This window comes from Dasypus novemcinctus, chromosome 7, assembly GCF_030445035.2.
Source record: "Dasypus novemcinctus isolate mDasNov1 chromosome 7, mDasNov1.1.hap2, whole genome shotgun sequence".
Lineage (NCBI taxonomy): Eukaryota > Metazoa > Chordata > Mammalia > Cingulata > Dasypodidae > Dasypus > Dasypus novemcinctus.
Window position 1 is genome coordinate 47,927,802 of NC_080679.1, and position 26,241 is coordinate 47,954,042.

General features: G+C 40.8%; 1 protein-coding gene and 1 pseudogene across 2 annotated transcripts in view; both read left to right on the plus strand.

Annotated features, from left to right (window-relative positions):
• RFTN2 (raftlin family member 2) overlaps positions 1–26,241 on the plus strand; it is a 139,574-nt gene that overhangs the window by 33,132 nt on the left and 80,201 nt on the right. For both annotated transcript variants that reach the window (XM_004468470.5, XM_058300412.1), the window contains 4 exons: positions 1,019–1,316; positions 4,328–4,531; positions 19,933–20,054; positions 21,637–21,740. In XM_004468470.5, coding sequence (XP_004468527.2) covers positions 1,019–1,316; positions 4,328–4,531; positions 19,933–20,054; positions 21,637–21,740 — 728 coding nt within the window. The remainder of the gene's footprint in view (positions 1–1,018; positions 1,317–4,327; positions 4,532–19,932; positions 20,055–21,636; positions 21,741–26,241) is intronic.
• On the plus strand, positions 23,700–26,130 carry LOC139439347 (uracil-DNA glycosylase pseudogene; annotated as a pseudogene).

Below are 26,241 nucleotides of genomic sequence, written 5' to 3' on the forward strand. Positions count from 1 at the left end.
TAATTTTGTATTTGGCCCAGCTCTTCCTAGCCTTTTTCATTCCATTTCGTTTTTTTCTAATGGCAGATGTTTCATCTTGCAACCATTATCATAACTTACTTCTTTCCTAGGTAACGTTTATTCATTTAAAACAGTGACCATGAAAGAATTTGTTATTTCTTCATTTTAACTTATTTAACCAGTACTTTCAGAACACCTATTACATAGACCACACTACAATACAAAGATTACTAAGACACAGTCCCTGCCCTCAAAAAAATTGCCAGTTTAACACAGGAGAAGGACATGGACTCAAGTAGAATAAAGAAATAGAGCAAAAACAGAGGGGGTGGGTAAAGTACTGACCATGAAAATAACCAGGCTTAAGGTCCCAAATTATTTCACTGACATTATGTAATATGCTTCTGAATCCTATTCTTTAACCCATAGGATTGAATCTACTGATGTGAATTTGGCCCCAGTAGCAGGTCAGAAAGCTTCATAAGAGCTGTAGTATAGATCAGATTTATGTTTTATACTTACACATTTGTTGAAAATTAGTCTTTTAATGTTTTTCTTTACACACATGTAAAAACAATTCTGTGTGTTTTTTGCTTTTTTAATTAATAAATCTCTTCTTTAATAAAAATATACTGGATAGTGTTATTTTGGGGGCTTTCTTGGAACATTATTTAATTTTGTTTTAACTGGAGAGACCATTGTAAACTGATCTGCAAAAATCATGCTATACAATTATTATTAATGGTTTTTCCCCACAGCCTCTCAGAGAAAAACATGGTTCTATTTTCATAATTTCTAAAGAGTATTAGTTCTGTTTGAAGAAGGCATGATGATGGTGTGACATAGTTAGGATTAGTGCTATATTATTATTTATTTATTAGTTTATGAATGAATCTTCAGTGACAGGTCAACTTACTCCTTCTAATGGATTTCTTCAATAAGCCCAAAGGTTAATTGATAAAATAATCAATATAAGAGAAGTTTACATTTTGTTCTAGCATCTGTTTTTAAACTTCAGATTAATATCGCTGCCAAAAGAGGAATGAAGTTTGTTGGATTCATACCACAGCATTGTCCGCCATCTAAATTCTGCAATGGAACCAATCATGATGGAGATACAGAATCAGAATCAACACTATATGTGAGACACAGTTCAGATGAAAACTATAAAAGTTGGCATGAAGGAACATTAAGTGGGCAGTCATCTGAAAGTGGAATTGAAGAAGAACTTCATCAGGAAAGTGGACAGTGCCAAATGGGACGAGATGGAAGCCCCAGTTCCTCTAAATCAAAAAAGGGAGAAGGTAATAGACAAGGTAAGTAGAAGTAGAATACATTACTAATTTGAAATTAGTCAAATAAGTTTTTGAGGTCTTTTTTTTTTTTTGAGATGTGTGGCAAAGTTCTAGATTGCTAAGAAAGATAAATGAACTAATTTAAACTTACGATTTTTAAAAATTATTGCAAGTTTTTGAAACACTTTTCCCCGACATGGTTATGCAATGCCGTACACACAGTGAAATTGTGTGTTGAAGATTTATTTCCGTTTGGTCATCCACCAACTCCGTTATAAAATGGAGACTATTCATGTATACTGTAGAAGAGATTCTATAAAGAAAGCTGATCTGATTTGTGTTTGTCCTTATAAGCAGTGTATGAGAATTTTAATGTTGGCCTTTCCCATTTCATGGATGATTTTCCCCTTGAAGTTATTTGGCTTTCTTCGATCATCAATTAGAATATGAAAAATGGCACATCATGATGAAATAATTAATATAGCCTAAAATAACTTTGAACAATAGGGTTTTTTTTTCTTCTTTGCCAACTAGCAAATCTGTCCACTTGAGAATATTGAATTCATGTTTTGGACTATTCAAAGTTTTCTGAAACTTATATTGGATGCTAAAACTGTATACCTTACCATTAAGATCATGGGCTCTCTGGAGTCAGACTACCTTGATTTCTTTTTTTTCCCCCCTACTCCACCCCCACCTGCACTCACTGTCTGCTCTCTGTGTCCATTTACTGCACATTCTTCTGTGTCTGCTGTGTCTGCTTGTCTTCTCTTCTTGTCTGCTCTTTAGAAGGCACTGGGAACCAATCCTGGGACCTCCGACAGGGGAGAGAGGCACCCAATAACTTGAGGCACTTCAGCTTCCTGGTTTGCTGTATCTCTCATTGTCTATCCTCTGTGTCTCTTTTTTGTTCTGTCATCTTGTTTTAGTTTGCGGCTCAGGCCAGCTCTCCACTCAGGCCAGCCCCCACGGTATGGGCCACCTTCATCTTCACCCCAGGAGGACCCAAGAACTGAACCTGGGACCACCCCTCATATGGTAGACGGGAGCCCAATCGCATGAGCCATATCCGCTTCCCCTTGATTTCTTTATAACACAGGAGTAATAGTAAGACCTCTTTCATAGGATTGTTGTCAGAAGTAAATGAGAGATGTCTAGAAAGTGCTTAGTCCAGTGCCTGGCACAGAGTAAGTGCTATATCAAGCTTTCTGTTATTAATTAATCCTGTCATCAGTGTTAATGCTGGGGGTGAGCGAGGACATACTGGTGTCATAGGTTTTCTGGGTTATGGTGAAACGTGCCTGGAAGCGATCACTTTAACCACAGAAACCTACTGAAGAAAGAATAGAGAGCATTTCCATGCTCATCATCTCACTCACCCTCACTGCCACCACCCTTCCCCTTTACTACCAGTTTCCTAAACAACAACCCTGCTTTTTCTACAATGTGAAAAATAAGAATGTAATGGTGAGAATTGTTGGAGCTACAGTCAGAGCTATTTAGTATCTTCCACCCACTACTACCATTAAATTCCATGCTGATCCCTACTCTGACTTCAATAAAATGAGGTATCTACTTCCAGTCCTTTAAGTTCTGAATCTAATATACTACTTAATTATCAATCTTTAGATTCCACTTTATATATAGTTGATTTATATATATAATTGATTTTTTTTTTAAGATTTATTTATTTAATCATCCCTCTCCTCCCCTCCTCTCCCCTCCCCTGGTTGTCTGTTCTCTGTGTCTGTTTGCTGCGTCTTGTTTCTTTGTCCGCTTCTGTTGTCGTCAGCGGCACGGGAAGTGTGGGCGGCGCCATTCCTGGGCAGGCTGCGCTCTCTTTCGCACTGGGCGGCTCTCCTTACAGGGTGCACTCCTTCCGCGTGGGGCTCCCCTATGCGTGGGACACCCCTGCGTGGCAGGGCACTCCTTGTGCGCATCAGCACTGCGCATGGGCCAGCTCCACACGGGTCAAGGAGGCCCGGGGTTTGAACCGCGGACCTCTCATGTGGTAGACGGACGCCCTAACCACTGGGCCAAGTCCGTTTCCCATAATTGATTTTTAAATCACATACTTCTTAAGAACGTTTCCATGGCTGTGATTCTTAATTTGGGGTGAAGGGGTTGCACAAAAGACCTCTTGGAGAATCTGATGAAATCCATGGAAACTCAGCCCAGAAAAATGCATATAACATACGCACACCAAATACTTTCTCTGTAATACCCTATAGACATGGGTCCATGAACCCCTAAGAATTTGGCAATTTCTGCTGTAATAGAAGATAGCAGTTCATTCTAGAGTCACACTCATACATCTGTCCAAAGAGACATGAGCAATGTTAATTATAGCATTGTTTTTAATTATAAAATGGAAATAATATGTATGTGCATCAAACAGGAGAACAGAGAAAATGGAACACTATGTAGCAGATAAGTGAATTTGACCTATGTCTTTTAACTTAGTTATATTTCAAAAGCATAATGTTGGGGGGCAGGTTTAACTCAGTGGTTGAGTGCCTGCTTCCCATGTATGAGGTCCCGGGTTCAATCCCCAATACCTCCAAAACGAAAAAATAAATAAATGAAATTAAACTTATTTTTAAAAGGCGTATTGCTGAACCATAAAGCAATCTGTAGCCTGATATATACAGTATGATACTATTTAAATAAAGTTTTAAAACTGCAAAGCACTGTATATTGTTTATGGGCATATAAATGTTTATTAAAAGAAAAAAGTTTGCATGAGAATGACAAACACCAAATTTATAATAGTTATTTATGAAGAATGGGAATAGGGAAGACTACATAATGAGCCTCAACTGTAGCCAGTTCTTATTTCTTTTAAAAAACTAGTCTGAAACAAATATGGCATAATATTAATATTTGATAAAGTTGAGTGGTGAGTGCTTTTATTATTCTGTATACCTCTCATATGTTTGAAATATATCATAATTTTTAAAAAGATTTTAAGAACCTTTGATGAATGAAATTATAATTCCCTCCTTTTCTCCCTTCTGAATGCTTATCCTAAGATTACAAGTTGTATACAATCTTCAATGTTTTTGATGATGAGTCAACCTGCTGGACCTATCAAGAAGGCATCTTGTCTATGAAAGTAACGAGAAAAGGATCTGCCATTAGTACACTTGATGCTGATTGGCTGGAGTTAACTACATTTTATTATAAGCAAGGCTTGTCTTTAATCGATTCTTTTGTATGCTGGGAAACGTCTAAAGGTAAGTTTTATGTTATGATATATTTATATCTAAAGCATTTGTATTTGTGTTAGAGTTGGTGAAAATGCTTTTGCCTCTCAAGTTCTATAGCTAAAAGGAAAGCTATTACTCCTGAAGAAATAGATCCCAACCATTACATAGTTATATAGCTTTAATTAAGAGCATAACCATCTTGAAAGCAAATGAACTCCTAATGTGTGCAGTAGAGATATAATGTAATACTTGTTCTGGGTTGTAACTATCAGCAATAAACAAAACACTGTGTGAATGATTATTAGAGTTTTCTAAATAAGATGTACTAACTACAGCAGCCCAATCCAGGAGGCTTTTGATAGCATATACCAATTAATATCCAAATGTATTGCATTATCCCAATTTTGAACACTACTTACTATGTAGTCCAGTCTATACCTGACTCCTCCTAAAATCTGTATAGAAAAGTAATATTTGGTTGAGAAAGTGATATTGAATGCTTTTTTTCTTTTCTGACTTCCCCTTGTCTTTCATCTTTCTCTACCTTCCTCATTTACTTACAATGGGATATATAACCACTTGTAAATGTCTATTATAAGAAAACTTTCCAAAAATGACTTGCTAGAGAAAATTGAAAGAAAAAAAAAATGGTTAGTGTCAAAAGAAAAGAAAAAAAGATAGAAGACTGGAAAAATGCATTAGGATAGGTGGAGGTTATGAAACTTAAGATAATTAGGATCCCTGACTCAGTGAGGATAGATGAAAGAATGAAAAAGCAAATGAGGCAAGATCTCAATATACCTTACAATTGTTAAATCAGCCTAGTAATACCTTTTTTTAAAAAAAGATTTATTTATTTGTTTTTTTCTCTTCCCTCCCTCCCCGCCCCCCCCCCCCCCCCGTGTCTCTGTTCTCTGTGTCTTTTTGCTGTGTCTTCTTTGTCCACTTCTGTTGTTGTCAGCAGCATGGGAATCTGTGTTTCTTTTTGTTGCATCATCTTGTTGTGTCAGTTCTCAGTGTGTGCGGCGCCATTCTTGGGCAGGCTGCACTTTCTTCCCTGCTGGGCGGCTCTCCTTATGGGGCACACTCCTTGTGCGTGGAGCTCCCCTACGCGGGGGACACCCCTGCGTGGCAGGCACTCCTTGTGTGCATCAGGACTGCGCATGGGCCAGCTGCACACGGGTCAAGGAGGCCCGGGGTTTGAACCGCGGACCTCCCATGTGGTAGACGGACGCCCTAACCACTGGACCAAGTCCCCTTCCCCCTAGCAATACCCTAACTAATATTACTTCTTAAAGACTTTAGATGAATAGAGTATTCATGAGTCATGTTCTAGTAGGCCCTTTGGTAGGAACCAGAAACTGAGGATCAAGGCATGGAACACTCAGAAATACAGAATCTTACATAGTGCTTTGTACATAGTAGATGCTCAATAAAGATTTTTTATATTTGTTGATTATTGATGATTTCTTCCAACTTGGTCTTTTATGGAAACAGCAACACACAATAGGAAGAGCACAGACTTTACAATCAGACAGAACAGGATTTAAATTCTATCTCCTCTACTCAGCTGGGTGATCTTAGAAAATTAGTTGATCTCACGGCATCTCAGTTTCCTTAACTCTAAAAAGAGTATAAACCTACTACCTACTCTATTGTTGTGAAAATTTAATGAGATGTTATGTGTAAAGTAACTCCCATGGAGCCTAGCATATCATTAAAATTTGTTTCTAATGTTAGCTTTCTTTCCTTCCACTTATGTGCAGTTATAGTACTTTTCATACGGAATCATCTATTTTGAGGTCAGTTTATGTTTCATAATATTTCCCCCTCTCTCCCTCTTTTTTTTTTCTTCAAACTGTATCCAGCTTCATTAAAGATACTTTGCATGAAAAACTGTGGTATTTCAGTCAGGACATGAGCAGACAACCATAAACAGTGTACAACAACGTTCAAACTCCCTTCTTCAATGGACTGCCAACATCAGAACACCACTATAAAATCCCATGAAGTCTTCATTTGAAGCTCTGATCAATGTACAATGTACAATGTACAAGGGTTGACATTTCCCATTTAGCACGTTGTTTTACAGCGTTTCATGAGCCAACCCTGACTCTTAGGAAATCAAAAGAAAACGATAGAATTATCAGTTTGAAGATTCAAAGTCTTAAAAAGGAAATGCTCCTCTTTTGAGGGATGCCCTCTCAATGGCATCACTGGAAAGTCCAGATTGCCTGACATCCTGGCAATCAATTTGAGGGGGTCAGACCCCAACAGGTCTCTGGGTTTAAGAGAGTCAAGTCTATGCTGGAAGCAGAAAGGGAGAGGAGGACATGAAGACATAAAAACAAATTTTAGTTTTTCCATACCACAAAGCATTTGTGCTAAGGTGACTAATGTGTGTCGATGTCAGGGAATACTTTTCCCTGGGAGTAAAGAGGAAGTCTCTCAAAACTAGAGGAGAAAAGTATTTTCTCCCGTATCAATCCAGCTTCAGCAACATTTGCCCATTTCCCAAAAAACAACAATGAAGTGTTCTGTGTGCTAACAAGATAGCTTAAAAAAAAAAAAAAAGGTATGGGAACAGATGTAGCTCAAGTGGTTGAGCTCCTGCTTCCAATGTACAAGGTCTTGGGCTCAATCCCCAGGACCTCCTAAAAGTATTTTTAAAGACTTAAAAAAGTAAAATAAAATTCTGCATTTTCACAAAACTTGGTTAAAAAAGTAGTATTTCAAGTTGCCTGTCACCAGAAGTTCACACACTTCACTTGGTATCTCCAGCACCTTCAGCTTTCTTTGCCCGGTCTGTTTTAGCATCTCCCTTTTCTGCAGGGTTATTCCCATCCTTGCCAGCATCAGCTTTCCCCTTTTTCCCTTGTGTACCTTCTCTCCCTTCTCTGCAGGGGCCTTTTTAGGCTTTACCTTTGGCTTTGGAGGAACAGGTTTAGCAGCTAACCTTGCAGGTTCGTCCTTGACCTTGGCTTTATCTCCTCTAACCTCCCCTTCAGCCTTTCTCTTGGGCATGGTGGGGCTGGCAGTGGGACTTAGGCTTTGGACATGGGATGCTGTGGCGCTCAGGCTTTGGTTAGTCCGGAGATCATTCTCACCTCTTCTTCAAACTGCTCCTTTCTTGTCTTTCGTTTCCTCCCCCCCAACGCCCCCCCTCCAAAGTTTCTAAGTTGGAGCCATTTCAAGGTTTTGTTTAAATGCTGTAAAAAAAGTGAAAAATATGCCTTTCACAGCCTCTTTAGACATTCCTGCTTGGGCCTTGCTGGATGAAAATACACTTTACCACCGCAGTTGCTGGTTTCTGTGGGCTTTTGTTCTTAAAGCCTCAGATGCTATTTAGTGAGCCTGAGGGAGAAGTTCCCCCTCTCAGAAGCTCTGGAATGTCTCATTAGACATTTTACATTGCAGGCCATGCCAAGCTCCTAATGAGCCTCCTCAGTCTGTGGGGTCTGGGAGTTGGTTTTGTCATTAGGAACTTTTCTGGGAGTACACAGGGGAAATAGTGACCAATGCCTGTGCCACTGTGAGAAGTAACTCAGAGGGAGCAGAGCTGAACTGGGTTACTTTGTTCTGGAATGTTCGATGCCTGATATCTAAAGGACATGGGAGACAGTGGATTGTTTTGTCTTGTTTCTATCCTCTTCCAAAATATTGTTAGAAGTCAGCCCTCCAGCAATCTGATGCAACGAGATGACGGAACAAGAGACACAAGAAGAAAAACATAATGAGAGACCCAACAAAGCAGAATCAGAGGTGGCTCAAGCAATTAGGCACCTCCTTCCCACATTGGATGTCCCAGGTTCAGTTCCTGGTGCCTCCTAAAGAACAAGGATAACAAACAGACATAGCAAGTGCAAACAATAAGGGGGTGGGGAGAAATAAATAAATAAAATGAATTTTTAAAAAAAAAGAAGTCAGCCTTCCACAAGGAATAGAGGTACAAAACCAGACATTGCTCAGAAATTTAAATATATTACTCAACAAATCTCATTGAATAAAATTCCTTCTTCCAAAAACAGAAAGAGAGAACAAAAACTTTTTAAAAAGTCTCTATTCCAGTAGGACCACAGTGGGAAAGTTGTAAGGTCTGTGATATTCCTTGTCAATGCCCTTTCACACCTATTCCCAACAGCCCTTTTCTGCTTTGAGATGTTCAATTGTAAATATAACTAGTGACCCTCTTACTGTACATTAGCCCAGGGGCTGTCACTACAAGTGCTCCAGGTACCTGGCATTCTCTGGCAATCCTGGGCTTTCACAAACCAGCCATCAGGGTTTTGCTGTAGGTAAAAATGAACCCAGCAGAATCTACAAAGAGCTTTCTCAATTGAGTTGACAAAGAGAAAGAAAGCACTTTATTCTATTAATACAGAATGTACAGAGATTTAGCAGGGCAGCTGGCATGGAGAGAGATGGGCACCTTTCCCCCTGGAACAGCACATACACATGTGCATACACACGTACATATACATAAACCCATACACCTCTCAGGTTCCCACACTTTACTTAGCTTACAAATCCCTTGAAAATCCTCACTGTTAGTTTATCCACCTCTTAATTTTTTATATCTTCTGTTCAGATTTCCCTTGATACTCATTTCAGCTCTTGACCCCTCTAAAAATGCTTGTGTGACGTTAGCTGGGGAGAGAGATCAGAATGCAGAATGGGGGGCAGTGGACTTGGCCCAGTGGTTAGGGCGTCCGTCTACCACATGGGAGGTCCATGGTTCAAACCCCGGGCCTCCTTGATCCGTGTGGAGCTGGCCCATGCGCAGTGCTGATGGCGCGCAAGGAGTACCATGCCCCGCAGGGATGTCCCCGTGTAGGGGAGCCCCTCGTGCAAGGAGTGCACCCCATAAGGAGAGCCGCCCAGCACGAAAGAAAGTGCAACCTGCCCAGGAAATGTGCCCCACACACGGAGAGCTGACACAACAAGATGATGCAACAAAAGAAACACAGATTCCGGTGCCGCTGACAACAACAGAAGCCGACAAAGAAGACGCAGCAAATAGCCACAGAGAACAGACAACCGGGGTGGGGGTGGAAGGGGAGAGAAGTAAATAAATAAATAAATAAATCTTTTAAAAAAAGGAATGTGGAGTGGGGTGGAATAGTGACATTGAAATATGTATTTATTCATTTCACATGTAAGCACATGCCAGGCCCTATGCCAAGTACTGCGTTTATAACAATGAGCAAAAGGGATGACCTCACAGCATCAAGGAGCATGTGAAACTAACAGTAAAACATTTATATCTAATTTCAAAATTATGAAAAGTGCTGTGATGTTACCCAATAGGATACTATGATAGAGAGTAACAGGGAAGAACCTACCTAGAGGGGTCGTCAGAGATCTTGTTTGAGAAGGGAACGTAATCACACTGAGACTAGGAGGCTGGAAAGGAGCAGGCAGGAGACCTAGAGAGACCTTTCTAGTTAGAGAAACACCTCTAAATGTTCAGGAAAGAGGAAATGGATAAGAGGTCTGTGTCTCTGGAGTAGGTTGTGCAAGAGAGAATGGCTCTAGACAGGGAGGGAGAGGAAGGCAGCAACCAGTCCATGCAGAGTCTATAATAAAATATCAGTAACAACAATGATAGCTAACATGTATTTTGCACTTACTATGTGGTAGCTTTCCTCTAAGCGCTTTACATTTATTAGCTCATTTAACACAGCAACCCTTTGTGGTAGATATGATTATTACCCTTTCACAGATGAGGAAACCGATGCACAAAGTAAATAATTTGCCCATGTTCATGTACCTAGAAAATAGTGATGCCATCTAAGTAATATGTGTGCTCATAACCCATTTGTCATCCTCCCAGATTTTTATTCCAAGTAATTCATGGAAGGTTTTCTGATCATTTTGGGAAACAGATTATAGAGGGTAAGAGTGGAAGTGGGGAGGCTCTTAGGAGACCATTGCTATGGTCCATCAGAGAGATGGTAGTACAGATAGAGAGAGGTGGACAGGCTGAGTTTCGTTTTGGAGGCAGAATGTATATGACAGAGATACGCAGAATGAGGGCTTCCATAGGTGCCTGTCCTCCACTTCTCAGAGATGGTCCTGGACAGCTTAATGCCAAAAATGAAACAAGGATTAAAAATATTAAAATAGGGTCCTTTCCGAAAAGTGACAAGAAAGCAAAAGTGGAGCAAAAGAAACAGACCTTCTGCAACTTCACCTACCATGACAGGGACCTCCACCAACTGCTGGACACATCCTATGATGTGTCATAAGATGATGCAGGTGTACAGTGTGTGGCAGTGCCTGTGCCAGCAGCTAAGCCATGGCCTGTGGCAAAACAACACTTGCTGCCCAAGTGGCACAAGGCCAAGAAGGAGGTGCCACTTGGAGAAACCAAAGGTGGTGAAGACACACCTGCAAGACATGATCATCCTACCCGAGATGGTAGACAGCAAGGTGGCCATCTAGAAAGGCAAGACCTTCAGCCATGTGGAAATCAAGCCCAAGACACCGGCCGTTACCTGGGTGAATTCTGCATCACCTACAAGCCTGGCATCGTAGCAACTCACTGCTTCTGCTTCATTGCCCTCCAGTATCCCACCCAACTGGTAAAGGCATAGACTTCTCAGTTAAAAATTTAAAAAATTAAAATGGAACATTAACTTTCCTCATGTTTACGGGAATGTCAGTGTCATATCTAGCCAAAACAGATGTGTAAGATTACACATCCAGACAAGTAAATGAGTCCCTGGAAACCTTTTAAGCTTTGTGCTTCTCTAAACAGGATTCATGTACTCTCAAGATATGCAGTCTTGTGGCATGAGGTCACAGGATAACTGGTCAGGGAGCTCTGGATTATTTAATGTGAAGAGGTGTCTCAGGGGACAATTATTAAGTAATTCTCAGAATTATCACCTTGCCCCATTATTTGGAAGATTTAACACAATGAGCATACAATTGGTGGCTTCCCCACAAGACCCCCTGGCCACACCCTCTGCCATTTCTGTTAGAGAGGATGTCTCATGAGATATAAGAACTTCTTCCTGTGGCAGTGTCAGACTCCAGTGGCTCTGGGAACTGGCATGGGCACACATGGAGTGTTGATGCATCAAGATGACTCAACAAAAAAGAGACACAGTTTCCTGGGGCCACCTGACAATACAAGCAGACACAGAACAACACACAACGAATGGGCACAAAGAGCAAACAATGGGGGGAGGGGGAGAGAAATTTAAAAAATATATATATATATGTACATATATAAGGGATTCCCATATACCCCACCTCTTCCCTTCACATTTTCCCCTATTAATAACATCTTATTTTACTGTGGTACACTTGTTATAATTGAAGAACAAATATTGAAGTATTGCTACTAACCATGCACATAACAGTTTTAAAGATAGATGGTCTGATGGCATTCTAAACTTAAAATCAGAAACAAATTTGATTACACTAGTCACTTTGGTATAGCAGTAGACAAGAAAATGGGTCATATTCTATGTTTAGAAAACCAATTCCAACTATTAAATCAAACTTTACTGGATTCTTGGGAACCACTATGAATAATGTCAATTCTTAATGGAATTCTGTCCTGACTTAGAGTGATATTACAAAAAAAAAAAAAAAGATTTTTTTTAAAGATTATGGTCTATAAATAAAAATCAAAACTGAAAATTACATAGAAATTACTTTTGTCTTTTTTAAAACTCTTTAACATTAATAGATTATTTGAAAACATTGTATGCTTTTGTTATTTAGAGAACTACCAACCGGGGAAACTTCGATGAGACATTGCACTGAATAAGAACTAAAATACTTAACTAGCACATGACCATGGAAAATTCGTCTATTATTACAAAATAGGAGACAGAAGAACTTCTATAAAATCAGTTTAGTTTTGGCCAGCTGGTTATTGTCACTTATTAAAGAAACGAGTCAGAGAGGCCGTGCCTTAAAACTTCCTTCCCAGCAGGAATTCTTTTGACAATGACTTCTGTTCAGTGTTTTCCTGTCACCATTCTTTTTTTTTTTAAGCATCATTGAAGTAAAGAATTGTTTTGTGTTTATATATTTTTGAAGTAATCTTATCTCACATTAATCTTAATATCAAACTTCTAATTCAAGGATTAACATTTTTTCTTGTTTCTCTTGATTATATAATTAATGTGCATACTACATATGGATCAGAAACCAAACTTTGATTTCAAGTTGAAGGTCGTTACCAGATGCTTTTTAGGTTTAGGAAATCCACTTGCTTCTCATTGTCTGAATCATGTTATTTATCTTATTTTTGTTATTGTCATTTTTATGTTTATTTTGGGTTTTTTTTTTTTCAAGAAGCTTTAGATTACATAAATGTTACAAAAAAAGTATAGGGGATTTCTGACAACCAGCAAGAAGACAGCAGAGTAAGGAGCTCCTAGAATCAGCTGGTGCTACAAGGCAGTTAGTAATCCCCCAGAGCTATCTGAAGCACCTGTTTGGGGCACCAGGAGACCAGAAGAGCATCCTGAAACATCCTTGAAAGACTGGAAGGAGGAGACTGCCCATCTGCAGAGAAGACTCATGGGTAGAGCACTGCATGCCACAGAGGCCGATGCCCATCCTCCACTGGCAGTAGAAACCGCCTTGGGAGCTATTCCGAGGCTGGAATTGAAAGCTCCACTCCCCAAAAATGGGAGAGGAAAAGACGATTGGGCACCAACGTCAGCTACTGATGAGTAAATTCAGTAGGCTAAAATAGCATCCTAAGAACAGCTAAAGTTTGAACCTGTCCAAGTCAGAAAGGCTGGTAGCCGCCATTTTAACTCCACCCCTGGCACAGGGGTAAGCAGGGCAGACTGAAAATCACAGTGCTGGTAGGGGACCACCTTCTTTCCATCCAGTTCAGATTGCAGCTCTAGCATAAGCCATAGCCTCACCTCCAGCAGGGAGGAAGCTGGGGGGACCTGCATCAGCCTCTCCGGGAAAATACAGGGCATGCTGTGCGGGCCGGTGGTTATCCTACTCTGGCAATGCAAACCACCTCAGGAACTATTCTGTGGAATTGGAAGCTCCATTCCCAAAAACGGAAGGAAGAGATGGTTGGCCACCAATTTCAGCTACTGATTAGTCAATTCAGCTGGCTAAAGTATAACCCTAAGAACAGCTAATGTTTGTAGCTGTCCAAGTAGGGAAGAGGCCGGTAGCTGGTATTTTGACTCCACCCCCAGCATGAGGGGAAGCCAGGCTGACTGCAAATCACAATGATGGTAGGGACTGGCTTCTTTCACCCAGGCAGGCCTGCAGCCCTAGCCTAGGCTTCAGTCCCACCTCTGACAGGGAGGAAGATGGTGAGCCCTGCACCAGCCTCTCTGAGTAACTGCAGGTATATTTGATTGACACACTGAATAGCTGGAAATCTATTGGGGCAACTGCGGTCACTTTGAACTTGCATGGCATAGTTTGCTGCCCACAACTGCAGCTCCATCCCCACCCCAGGTAGGAGAGAAAGGAATGTGAAGCTTCATAAGTCTCTCTGGGCAACTACAGTCTGGGCCTGCATGACTTGGATTATTACACACAGCTGCAGTTCCGTCCCTACCCCTGGCAAAGAAGAAAGTTGGGAGAGGCTTCATTGGTCCCTGGGGCAATGAGGGCAACTTGAGCCTCCACTTGCAGCACCTACTTCATCTTTGGCTCCTACTACACAACCAGCAAAAGAGAAAGGGCAAGAAAGCCCTAAATTAAAGAGAGAAACTGCACCCGGAATAAATGCATCTAGTAAGCCAGATGCCAAGACACCAACAAACAATTACAATCCAGACCAAGAAGCAGGAAGATATGGTCCAGTTAAAGGAACAGGATAAGCCTCCAGATGACATAAAGGAATTGAGACAAATATCCTCAATAAATTCAGTGAGATAGCTAAAGAGATTAAGGATATTAAGAAGACACTGGGGGAAGCGGACTTGACCCAATGGATAGGGCATCTGCCTACCACATGGGAGGTCTGCGGTTCAAACCCTGGGCCTCCTTGACCCGTGTGCAGCTGGCCCATGCGCAGTGCTGATGCGCACAAGGAGTGAGGTGCTGTGCAGGGGTGTCCCCCACATAGGGGAGCCCCACGCGCAAAGAATGTGCCCCGTAAGAAGAGCTGCCCAGCGCGAAAGAAAGTGCAGCCTGCCAGGAATGGCACATACGGAGAGCTGACACAACAAGATGACACAACAAAAAGAAACACAGATTCCCCATGCCACTGATAAGGATAGAAGCAGTCACAGAAGAACACACAGCGAATGGACACAGAGAGCAGACAACTGGGGGGGGGGGGGGGTGGATAAATAAATAAATAATCCAAAAAATAAAATAAAAGACATTGGATGAGCACAAAGAAGAATTTGAAAGCATACATAGAAAAATAGCAGATCTTAAGGGAATGAAAGGCGCAATAAATGAGATAAAAAATACACTGGAATCATATAATAGCAGATTTGAGGACAGAGAAGAAAGGATTGGTGAGCTTGAAGAAATGGCCTCTGAAAATGAACATACAAAAGAGCAGATGAAGAAAAGAATGGAAAAAATTGAACAAGTTCTCAGGGAACTAAATGACAGCAAGAGACATGCAAACATATGTGTCATGGGTATCCCAGAAGGGGAAGAGAAGGGAAAAAGAACAGAAGAAATACTTGAAGAAATAATGGTAGAAAGTTTCCCAACTCTATTGAAGGACATAGATATCAATGACCAAGAAGCACAATGTACTCCCATCTGAATAAATCTGAATAGGCCAGCTCCAAGACATATACTAATCAGAATGTCAAGTGCCAAAGACAAAGAGAGAATTCTGAGAGCAGCAAGAGAAAAGCAATGCATAATATATAAGGGATACCCAGTAAGATTAAGTACCAATTTCTCATCAGAGACCATGGAAGCAAGAAGGCAGTGGTGTCATATATTTAATATACTGCAAGAGAAAAACTTCAAGCCAAGAATCTTATATCCAGCAAGATTTTCTTTCAAAAATAAGGACAATAAACAGAAACAGAGTTTGTAACCAAGAGCCCAGCTTTGCAGGAAATACTAGAGGGTATGCTGCAGTCTGAAAAGAAAAGACTGGAGAGAGAGTTGGAAGAGATTCTAAAAATGAAGATTATACCAACAAAACTAACTAAAAGTGTCAAAAGAGTAGTGAATATAAAATATGACAGAAAGACCCAAATATTTTGGAATAAAATTGATCGATGATGTAAAGCACTTGTATTCAGAAAACTACAACTCATTGTTAAAAGAAATTTTAAAAGGCCTAAATAATTGGAACAACATTCCATGCTCACAGATTGGAAGACTAAATATCATTAGCATGTCAGTTCTACCAAATTAATATACAGATTCAATGCAATCCTGATCAAAATTCCACCAGCATTTTAAAAATAAATGAAAAACATGATTGTCAAGTTTATTTGGAAGGGTAAGGTGAAGGTGTCCTGAATAGCCAGAAACATCTTAAAAAGGAAAAGTAAAGTTGGAGGACTCTCACTTCCAGACTTTAAATTATATTCCCTAGCTACAGTGGTAAAAATAACATGGTATTGGCATAAAGACAGACACACAAACCAATGGAACCGAATTGATGGTTCAGAAACAGACCCTCATATCTAAGGTCAAGAGATTTTTGACAAACCTGTCAAACCCACCCAGCTTGGGCAAAACAGTCCATTCAACAAATGGTACTGAAAGAACTGGATAACTATAGACAAAAGAAGGAAAGAGGACACCAATCTCACACCTTATACAAAAATTAACTCCAAATGGATCAAAAATCTAAACATAAAGGCAAGAACCATAAAGTTTTTAGAAGAAAATGGGAAAATGTCTTCAAGACCTGGTGGTAGGTGGTAAGATTCTTAAAGAAGATAAGAGGAGGACTGAGATGGACTATTAATATTTAATGTATGTAGAACTTGTAATTAACTTTACTGTGAAAGTGTGGAAATGTATAGAGTTGATGGTAACACATCGTAGTGAGCAACAACTGGTTTAAAAGTGGGAATGTGGCTGAAAAGGGATGTAAATGCCAACTGAAAGAAAACCAGAGAATAATCTAGGGACTGACTAACACAGTAAACCCAGAAGTGGATGAGAATTGTAGTTGAAGGTACAGATGCAAGAGTGTCCTTTGTGAGTTAGAGCAGATGTACATCACTACTGCAGGGTGGAGCAAATGTGGAGAAGCATGGGAAAAATACAACTGTAGTGACCTATGAACTGTGGCTAACAGTTATAATGTAATAGTCATGCATCTATGCCAAAGATGTACTGTGTTGATAATGGGGGAGTATGGAAGAAGTATGTCAAATGTACGCTATGGACCTGGTAATAGTCTGATGATATTATCTCATAATCTGTAACAAATGTTGTACCACGATATGGTGTGTTGATAGAGGGCTGTTGTATAGGAGTTCTGCCCATGTGCATGATTGTTTTGTAAATTTACAACTTCTATCATAAAAATATATTTAAAAAATAATAATAGGGTGGGTTGGGGGGGAAATACACCAAATGTAAGATAAGGACTATAGTTAGTAGTAAGACTTTGACAATATTCTTTCATAATTTGTAACAAATATCTAACAATGCAAGGTGTTGGTGGTGGGGTGATGTATGGGACTGCTGTATGATGTTATGCATATTTGCTTTATAAGTTCACAACTTTAACTATAAATTTATTGTTCATGTATGTTCATGTATAAATGATAAGCATTTATCATTATTATTGTTATTATTAGGCTGGGCTTGGGGAAAAATACACCAAATTTAAGATACTTTGGTTAGTAGTAACATTTTAGGATGCTCTGTAATCATTAGTTAAAAATGTGTCACAGCAATGCAAGGTATTGGTCGTAGGGCAAGGTATGAGAGCCCTGTATTATGTCATGTATGTTTATTTTATAAGTTCACAACTATTACAATACACTTATTGTTTATGTATGTTTATGTATGAGTGGTATACTTCAATAAATTTAAAATATACATATATAGAGAGAGGATTTCCATATACCCCCCTCACACACACACTTTCCCCCATTAACAACATCTTTCATTAGTGTGGTACATTTGTTACAATTGATGAACACATATTGAAGTATTGCTACTAAACATGGTCTATAATTTACATTATGGTTTACACTTTGCCCCATACAATTTTATACATTTTGACAAAATGTATAATGACCTGTATTGGTCATAGCAATGTCATGCAGAACAATTCCAATGTCCCCAAAATGCCCCAAGTTCCACCTATTCTTCCCTCTCCCTTCTCCCAGAAGACCTCTGGTGACCACTGGTCTTTAAATCAGTGTTACAAGTTCTTCTATTACTAGAATAATAATGTCCACTTTGGTCCATTGTTGCATTCCCCCCTTACATTTGTTCACTCCTCAATCTTGAGGATTTGGGGATGTTGATGCCCACTTGCTTCCAGTTGTGAGGGGGCTTAGATCCCATGGGGCACATGAATGGAACTGTCATATTTACAGTTGTAGGTACTCTCTGTTTTTCGGGATGGGTGTTGTCCATCATCATCCTTTTGTTAGTTGTCCTGGGTGAGTCCAATGAACTGAAGAGTAGATGCAGGACTCAACTGGCATATGAACAGACTAAAGATTTAAGTCTCTGGGACATATATTTAATGGGCATATTGCTAATTATAGGTTCAAATAAAAGGGGCAGGCAAGCCATGGGTAGGGAAATTATAAATGAGTCTAACTCTATTACTTTGGGGAGCATATATTTCAAAGTAAGGCCCACTGACAGGATTCCAAATTCCTGAGATTGTCTGTCCTGCCTATAGTGTCTAGATGTCTTTAGAGCCCTCAGGAGCACCCCTGCTCGAGACACTGTTTACTGTAGCAATGATATCCGGCTGAGACATGTATAAGTGTAACCTCTGGAATGACCTCCTGACTCACTTTGAAATCTCTTCGCCATAAAAACTCATTTGCATTTTATAATTCCCCTTTTTGTTCAAGGTCTTTTTTTCAAATGCATCACTAGTTGGTTTTTGGCAATAATCCCTCAGTGCCAAGGAGATTCAGCCCCAGGAGTCATGTCCCACACCGGGGGTGGGGGGAAGGCAGTGAGTTTATATGCCAAGATTGGCTCAGAAAGAAGCCACATTTGAGCAACAAGGAGGCTTTCAGGAGGTAACTCTTGGGCAATATATATTACTAGGCTAAGTTTCAGTTTCACAAGAACAAGGTTTATAAGTACAAGCATCAATATCAGGGGACTAGTATAATGGTCTGTCCTCCTTGGCTAGGCACTGCCCATGTCCTCTAGAGATTCTTGCCACTCTATGAGAGAATGTAGCAGGACTCACAGGATGGTAATTCAATATTCCATCAATTATTGTGTGGGTCCACCCACCAAGACAACACCCCATGACCACATGAACATATTCATATTCCATAGAGGCATGCCCCAGGTACACCCTTCCACACACATCACCCCACCACCAACAGCCCACACCAGTTATCCTCTCCTGCCACAGTGGTAATCCCTCTGTAATCCAAAACCTACCCAAAAAACAGAAACAAAAAAAAAGCCTACCCAAAATTAAAGCCAAGAAAAACTTTTTTGCATTGTGCCTTTCATCACCATAAGATCTGTCATCTTTTATGTATATTGACAATTTCTTCTGTATGTTCCCCCAGTGTCTTTTTTTTTTTTCCACTTTATTTTCATAGCAGCGTTAGGTTACAGAAAAGTCACATAGAAAATATAGGGGATTCCTGTCCCCACACCTCTTTCCCCAGCTCACATTTTCCACTATTAATAACAACTTTAATGAGTACGGTACCTTTGTTACAATTGATGAAAAAATATTGAACCATTGCTAGTAACTATGGTCAGTGGTTTACATTATGGTTTACATTTTGCATTGTACACTTTTATAGGTTTTGACAAAATGTATAATGGCCTATATCCATCATTGCAAAATCATGCAGAACAATTCCAATGCCTTAGGTTCCACCTATTCTTCCCTCCCCCTCTTCCTTGAAACCTATGGTAACCACTAAGTTTCAATTATTGAAGAATAAGTTTCATAGTTACATGCATTAGTATCGAGGGCTTGACATACTGGTCTATTTTCTTTTACTGGACACTGCCTTTGTACTCAACAGATTCTTGCCCCTCTGAGAATGTAGCAGGAATTCCCAGGATGGGAGGTTAATATTTTCTTTATAGTTTGTTTTTAAATTCAGTGAAGTAAAAAATGGTCCTGACCTTTGGAAAAAATTTTAGCATTCAAAGAGAAGGAGGATATTGTTTATTTGGCCAAAACAAGTGTTTATTATTTGATATATTTTTCTTTCCGCTTCCTACAAGGGTCATTTGAAGATTTAGATAATCTTAGAGACACTAAGTATTTACAGCTCTTCTTAATCATATCCTTTTCCTCATAGGGGACCATTTGCCCAAATCTTTGGAAGGATTATTTATCTATGAAGAAGAAGGTTCTGGAGTTCCAGGTGCCAGTAGGAAAGGAAATGATGCCATCGTGGTAGAACAGTGGACCGTTATTGAGGTGATCTGCCATTTGCTTACAATTTAGCTTTACTTTACTGTTTCATTTTACATATTTGAGATTGTCATTGCCCAACACCTGCAGAATCCTTAAACACATATTTGTTCAGTGTTTGGGTTTTCTCAGAAATGTGTGAACAAACTTCTTTCAGAATTGTGAAAAAATGATTTGCTTTACACAATGTTAAACTTTTTAATAAAATAGCAAAATATTTATCTGTGCATAAACAGCAGTAGGCTTTCAAAGATTTAGCATTGTAATCCTAAACAAAGTCCCCTGGCACTGAGATTCTCTTTACATGATGCCATGACAACTGGTTGAAAGTGAAAAAAAATCCAGTCAATCAACTACTGTTTTATCTCCAAGCAACCAATGTGCCTTTTTTTTTCCCTGTGCATTGACTTTGGAAGGCAGAAATATCCAAAAGGTGTTCTCTCTCTTACCATGCCAAATGTGTACACACTCCATTGTCCTTCATAATCAGACATGACATTGTGCACTCTGAATTCAGATGTCACCGAGTGGAGTGACCTAAAGGTGTACACACTGAATTCAGGTGTATCATGTTGTGTGTATGAGGCCCTCGCTGACAGGCTGTTCATGGACACTTTTTGCCCTTCTGGCCTTACGAAGTTTAGGGAGACATGGCCCATTTTCAAAGAAACTACGTAACTCCTTGAAGAAAACAAAGAAAAGGATATGGGGGAAGAAGTAGAGCTCCAAGTAAAAATTTTCAATTCCAAATGAGTAAAAGACACTGAAGAGATTCTGCACATCTAAGCTCCTCTTGCCTTTACTACCCAATCCTTACTTCCCACTCTTGTCCTCACTTCTCAATCACTAGGCCAATGGTTCTTAAAATGTGGTCTGTAAACTTCTGGATCCAAATCATCTGGAGTGCTTTAAAAACAATGCAGATTCCTGGGCCCTCCTACATTAAATTTTGAGAACCACTCCCCTAACCAGATTTATGGCAGACCCAAACTTTAAAGAAAATGGAAACTGCTCTTCACTCTGATCCCCAGTGTTTCCACCTTGGCTCACGGGTACAGGGCAGCAGGTAGCAGAAAATGAAGCACAGGAGGAAGGCAGCCTGGTGGACTTGTACCTAATGCCCCATATAATAAATACCATCACCGGGAAACGGACTTTGGCCCAGTGGTTAGGGCGTCCGTCTACCACATGGGAGGTCCGTGGTTCAAGCCCCGAGGCCCGGTTGGAGCTGGCCCATGCGCAGTGCTGATGCGCGCAAGGAGTGCCGTGCCACACAGGGGTGTCCCCCGCATAGGGGAGCCCCACGCGCAAGGAGTGCACCCCATAAGGAGAGCCGCCCAGCGCGAAGGAGGGAGCAGCCTGCCGAGGAATGGCGCCACCCACACTTCCCGTACCGCTGACGACAACAGGAGTGGACAAAGAAACAAGACGCAGCAAAAAGACACAGAAAACAGACAACCGGGGGAGGGGAGGGGAATTAAATAAATAAAAATAAATCTTTAAAAAAAAAAAAATACCATCACCGTTTATTCCAGTATAGCTGGTTGTCTTTGCCATTAGACTCTGACTCTTATGCTTATTCATGCAGGGCTGTGAAATCAAAACGGATTACGGCCCTCTGCTGCACACTCTGGCCGAGTTTGGATGGCTTCTGACAAGCGTGCTGCCTACACCTATACTGAGACATGATAGGTAAAGCGAAAGTATCCCCACTTATTCTCATTTTAATTCTAAAGTATAAGTTCATATGTGATACAATTCAACTTAACAAATGTTTATTTAATACCTGCAAAAAAAGCATTTTCACTGAACCTGTGGCCTGATTTCATGGACCTTGGAGACTGGCAAATCTAATCCCTTCACCTTATAGATGTACAAGATATTATGTTCATTCCCAGGGACATGCAAGTTCACAATTACATGTTGCATTACTGCCCCTTCCTGTTTCCAGTTCAAGATGCTTATTGACTCCTGGAGTGAAGATTGAGCCTTTTATAAATTGACAAACAGAAAAACACAGTCCTCTGTTGGACCTTTTGTCTGCTCTTCTACGCAGTAAAAGACAGAACTGCCCTCATTCTGGTGCACAGCCAGGTTTAACTGCAGTAGGGGGCTGCCAAGTGCCAGGATAGAGAAGTGCCTGCACTACTGCCTCCACGTCTTCTCTCCACTGTGGTCGGCTAGTTTTCCTCTGGACCATGGACTTGTTAGCTGTTTCCATTAAAACAAATACCTACGTTAGAACCAAAATACTAACATTTCACAAGTACCAAATTTTCCTTTCCTTTTCTCCTTTTACTACGTTTCCCTTTTTCTTTCCCTGAAAAAGGAAAAATTGAGTTGTACTTATTTTTTGAGAGAAAAATTTAGTCGTCTGTGTAAAATGCTTTGCTCTCCCTTGGATTAAGAGATATTCCCTATCCCCTCCTTGGCTTCTGGAAAATGACTGACTGCCAAGGCTATCCTCCTGAGCTGGTGATTACGTGCAGAGGACAGCACAGAAGCACCTGTCCTTCCTTTTGAGTAGAGTCAACCAAAGTTTATCATTCTGAGTGGCTGTCAACTGTAGGTAAGGAGAGGCACTCCTCCTTCCTCAGTTGCATACGTCCCCCTTACCTTCTCTAGTCTTTCCAATTCAGCAGTTTGTTCTGTCCGGTCTCCTGATGTTCCTGCAAACTTTAAAAACATGTGGGGAAATGGAAATACAGAGTGTAAATAGAGTGTAAACAGGGTGTAAATAGAGAGTAGAGCAGGGGTTCTTAACCTTTTTTGTTCGACAGACCCCTTTGCTAGTCAGGTGAAAACCACAGACCCCTTACTATGTCCACACTATACTGTGTATTTTTTAATAAATATATCACACCCACACCAACATGTCCCCACAAGAGTAGTGTCTTCTTGAATTTCAATTCAAGCTTAAACTCCTGGTTGAAAACCCATGGAGAAGAGTGTAAATTTTACTCGGTAAATGCAGAGTGAAGATACTCAAGTTTAAAGGACAAAAAATGAGGAATTGGAAGTTAGCGAAACTGCTCATCTGCTTTTCCTCTCTGAAGTTCTGTAGGTCACTGATCTCAAAATGTGAATAGCAACCCCCTGAAGCATTATTTCCCAACTACTAAACTGTGACATACATACCTGCCAGTTCACAGTACAGCAGCATTTCTTAAGACTTGGTCTTCAGACCAGGCAATACAAATCATCCAAGGAGCCTATGAAGCACAGATGTTGGGGCCCCACACAGTCAAACACAAGAAGAAGCTTGGAGGGTGGAACTCATGAATCTGCATTTCCACAAGCTTCTGAAATACACAAAACTTCAAGAAAGGCCTTTTCCCTGCCTTCCTAACCTTTACCATCCCTCCATCAAGCCACTGTCCGTGCTACTCCCCACCCTCCCTGGGAACAATTGGTGTATTTGGCTTCTCCTCTCTTTTTAGTGGCTCTTCCAGGTGTCTATCGTATGATTTCATTTGTTCCATTACAGTTAGCCCTTCCCCAAAGTATGCTGAGTTCTGAACTTTTTAATGTTCCTTTATCTAGGCAAATATACATTTACTTCTGCTCTTGAATCTAAATATTTCCTAAAGTTATATTAATGATGGGGCACTAGATAAGGCTTGCCCAGTGGGCTTTATGCTAAGCCACAGAATGTGGGGCTGGAGCTCCGTTCTGCATGGAGTGGGATTTTGGGGGAGTGCGAACAGGACTGAGGTCAAAGGTGGGAATGGAGAGGTCCCAGGAAAATTGTGAAAGGGAAAGAAGTAGAGGTGGAGCCTCGAGCCAGGCTTGGCATGACCCCGTTGTCCTGTATGCCAAGTTGCATAAGGTGACTGGCCCTTCAGAGTGATTACAAGACCTGCTGGCCTGAGGAATGGCTGTATTTTGGTTTTAGAGGAAAAAGTAGGAAGGGAGAAACAGTACCTCACCACCTTTCAAGTTCCTCCCGCACCTCTAATATTCACCAAGACATTGTGGAATCACAGAAGTCCTCTTTGTGGAGGCTTACCTTTATGTCCAATTAAAATAGCAAAGGGGCTAGTGGCTTGTTTGTAACAGAAAATAAATGGACACAGAATAAATGTTTATCAATGGGAGTCTGGTTAAATAAATTGTAGACTACCCATGCAATAGAATTGTATTTAGCTGATGAAAAAGAAAGAACAGATCTATATATGTATTGTCATAGGACTTTTTCTGGGATTATTGTTGCATTTTTAAATGATTTTCAGGACAATATTATAATACAATTTTTAAAGTTTATACATTTTTAATATATCTAGCAAAATTCTGAAAAGCATATAGCAAATTCTAAGCAGTGGTTACCTCTTGGGTTTGTAGGCTAGGAGAGGGCAAAGTGGGGACTTATGCTTTGTCTTTTATAATTATTTATTTGATTTTTTATGAGGAATATGTGCTTATTCTATGAATTTTTAAGATCAATTTTAAAAAGCAAAAGATCAATCAATTAAAAAGACACAGACGCTATATATGGCGTCTGCCCTAAGGGAGCTTGTGATCTGGTGAAGTTTACAAATGCACTGGATGGTTTAGTGCAGTATCTAATCTGGGGCTTGCATTCTGGTTGGTGTCGGTCAAATTTATGTGCTGTATAATATAGTACAGTAACTAATCAAGCGCTAAATGAAGTGCTTTAGTCCACAGCTTCTGTATTAAAAAGAAGAGAGATGATAGATTCTCAAAATTAGAAGCCATATTCAAATACTAATGAGATTAAAGGGCAACAGCACCATTTAACAGGTACCCATTTAGGAAGCTGCTACTGACCCTTGTTTTAGTTTGCTAAAGTCTGCTGGGAGCAATGTGTCAGAAATGGGATGGCCTTTTTAATGCAGTTTCTTAGGTTAAACGTTTACAATTCTGAGGCTGTGAAAATGTCCAATCCAAGGCATCAAGAGATGCTGGTAGGCGGCTCAGCCCGGGTGGGAACCTCCATGCGATGCCCCCTCCCAGCCAGACTCTCTGGAGCCCCGTGGGGCTTCCTTACAGGCCCCTCACCCACCCCAACTAGGCTTAGCCCTGGCTTCCTTTTCCCACAGCCTGGATTTGCTCCCACCTGACATTCTCGGCTGAAAGTTCCACAAACGGGAATTGTCTGCACACGGCCCTTGGGTTTGGTCCAGAAGCTGCTGGCGCCTCAGGGAGGGCCGCTGGTGCCTGTGAACCGCCCCTGTGGGGACCGCTCGCAGGCCAGCCCCGCCAAGAAGGCCCCGGCCTGGTGCGTCCCCCTCCTCGCCGCTGAGCCCCAGAGCAGGTCATCTGGATCCAGAGGAACAAGGCCATGGCCCTGCTGAGACTTGCAGCTGGCTCTGTGCCAGTGGGTTTTGGTGAGCGCTGGAAGAACTGAGTAGAAAGTTCAGGAAACCTTATTTCATAAAGCTAATGGGATTTGTTTCGGAAGAAAGAAAACATTGCACTGTTTATCCATCCCTATACCAGGTCTTCGCATGGACCCAAATGTGTGTGACATAAGAGATGTAAAGGTTGTCATCCTTGGACAGGATCCATGTCATGGGCCCAATCAAGCTCATGGGCTCTGCTTTAGTGTTCAAAGACCTGTTCCACCTCTACCCAGTTCAGGAAACATTTATAGAGCTGTCCCCAGATATAAAATGATTGTGTTCATCCTGGTCCTGAGGATTTATCCAGGTGGGCCAAACAAGGTGTTCTCCTCAATGCTGCCCTCACTGTTCGGGTGCATCAAGCCAATTCTCATAAAGATAAAAGTTGGGAGCGATTTACTGACACATTTGTGTCCTGTTTAAACGAGAACTTGAATAGCCTTGTCTTCCTACTCTGGGGCTCTTATGCTCAGAAGAAAGGCAGTGCCGTTGATAGGAAACTGCACCACATGTTGCAGACAGCTCAATCCTCCCCGTTGTCGGAGTACAGAGGATTCTATGGATGTAGACATTTTTCTAAAACGAATGAGCTGCTGCAGAAGTCTGGCCCAAGAAGCCCATTACCTGGAAGGAGCTGTGATCCTGAACTAAGAGGGATAATTTCCATTGGTGTTTATTGAGAGGCTGCTTTGAAAAATTCATCAGTTGTGGAGTTGAATTGAAAAAACAATTTCCCTAGTAATTGTTAAGTGCCCTGCATACGGGGAAGCTGCTCTAATAATGCAGCCAGGAGCAGCTGCCAGGAACACCAAGACTGGCCGTGTGACTGG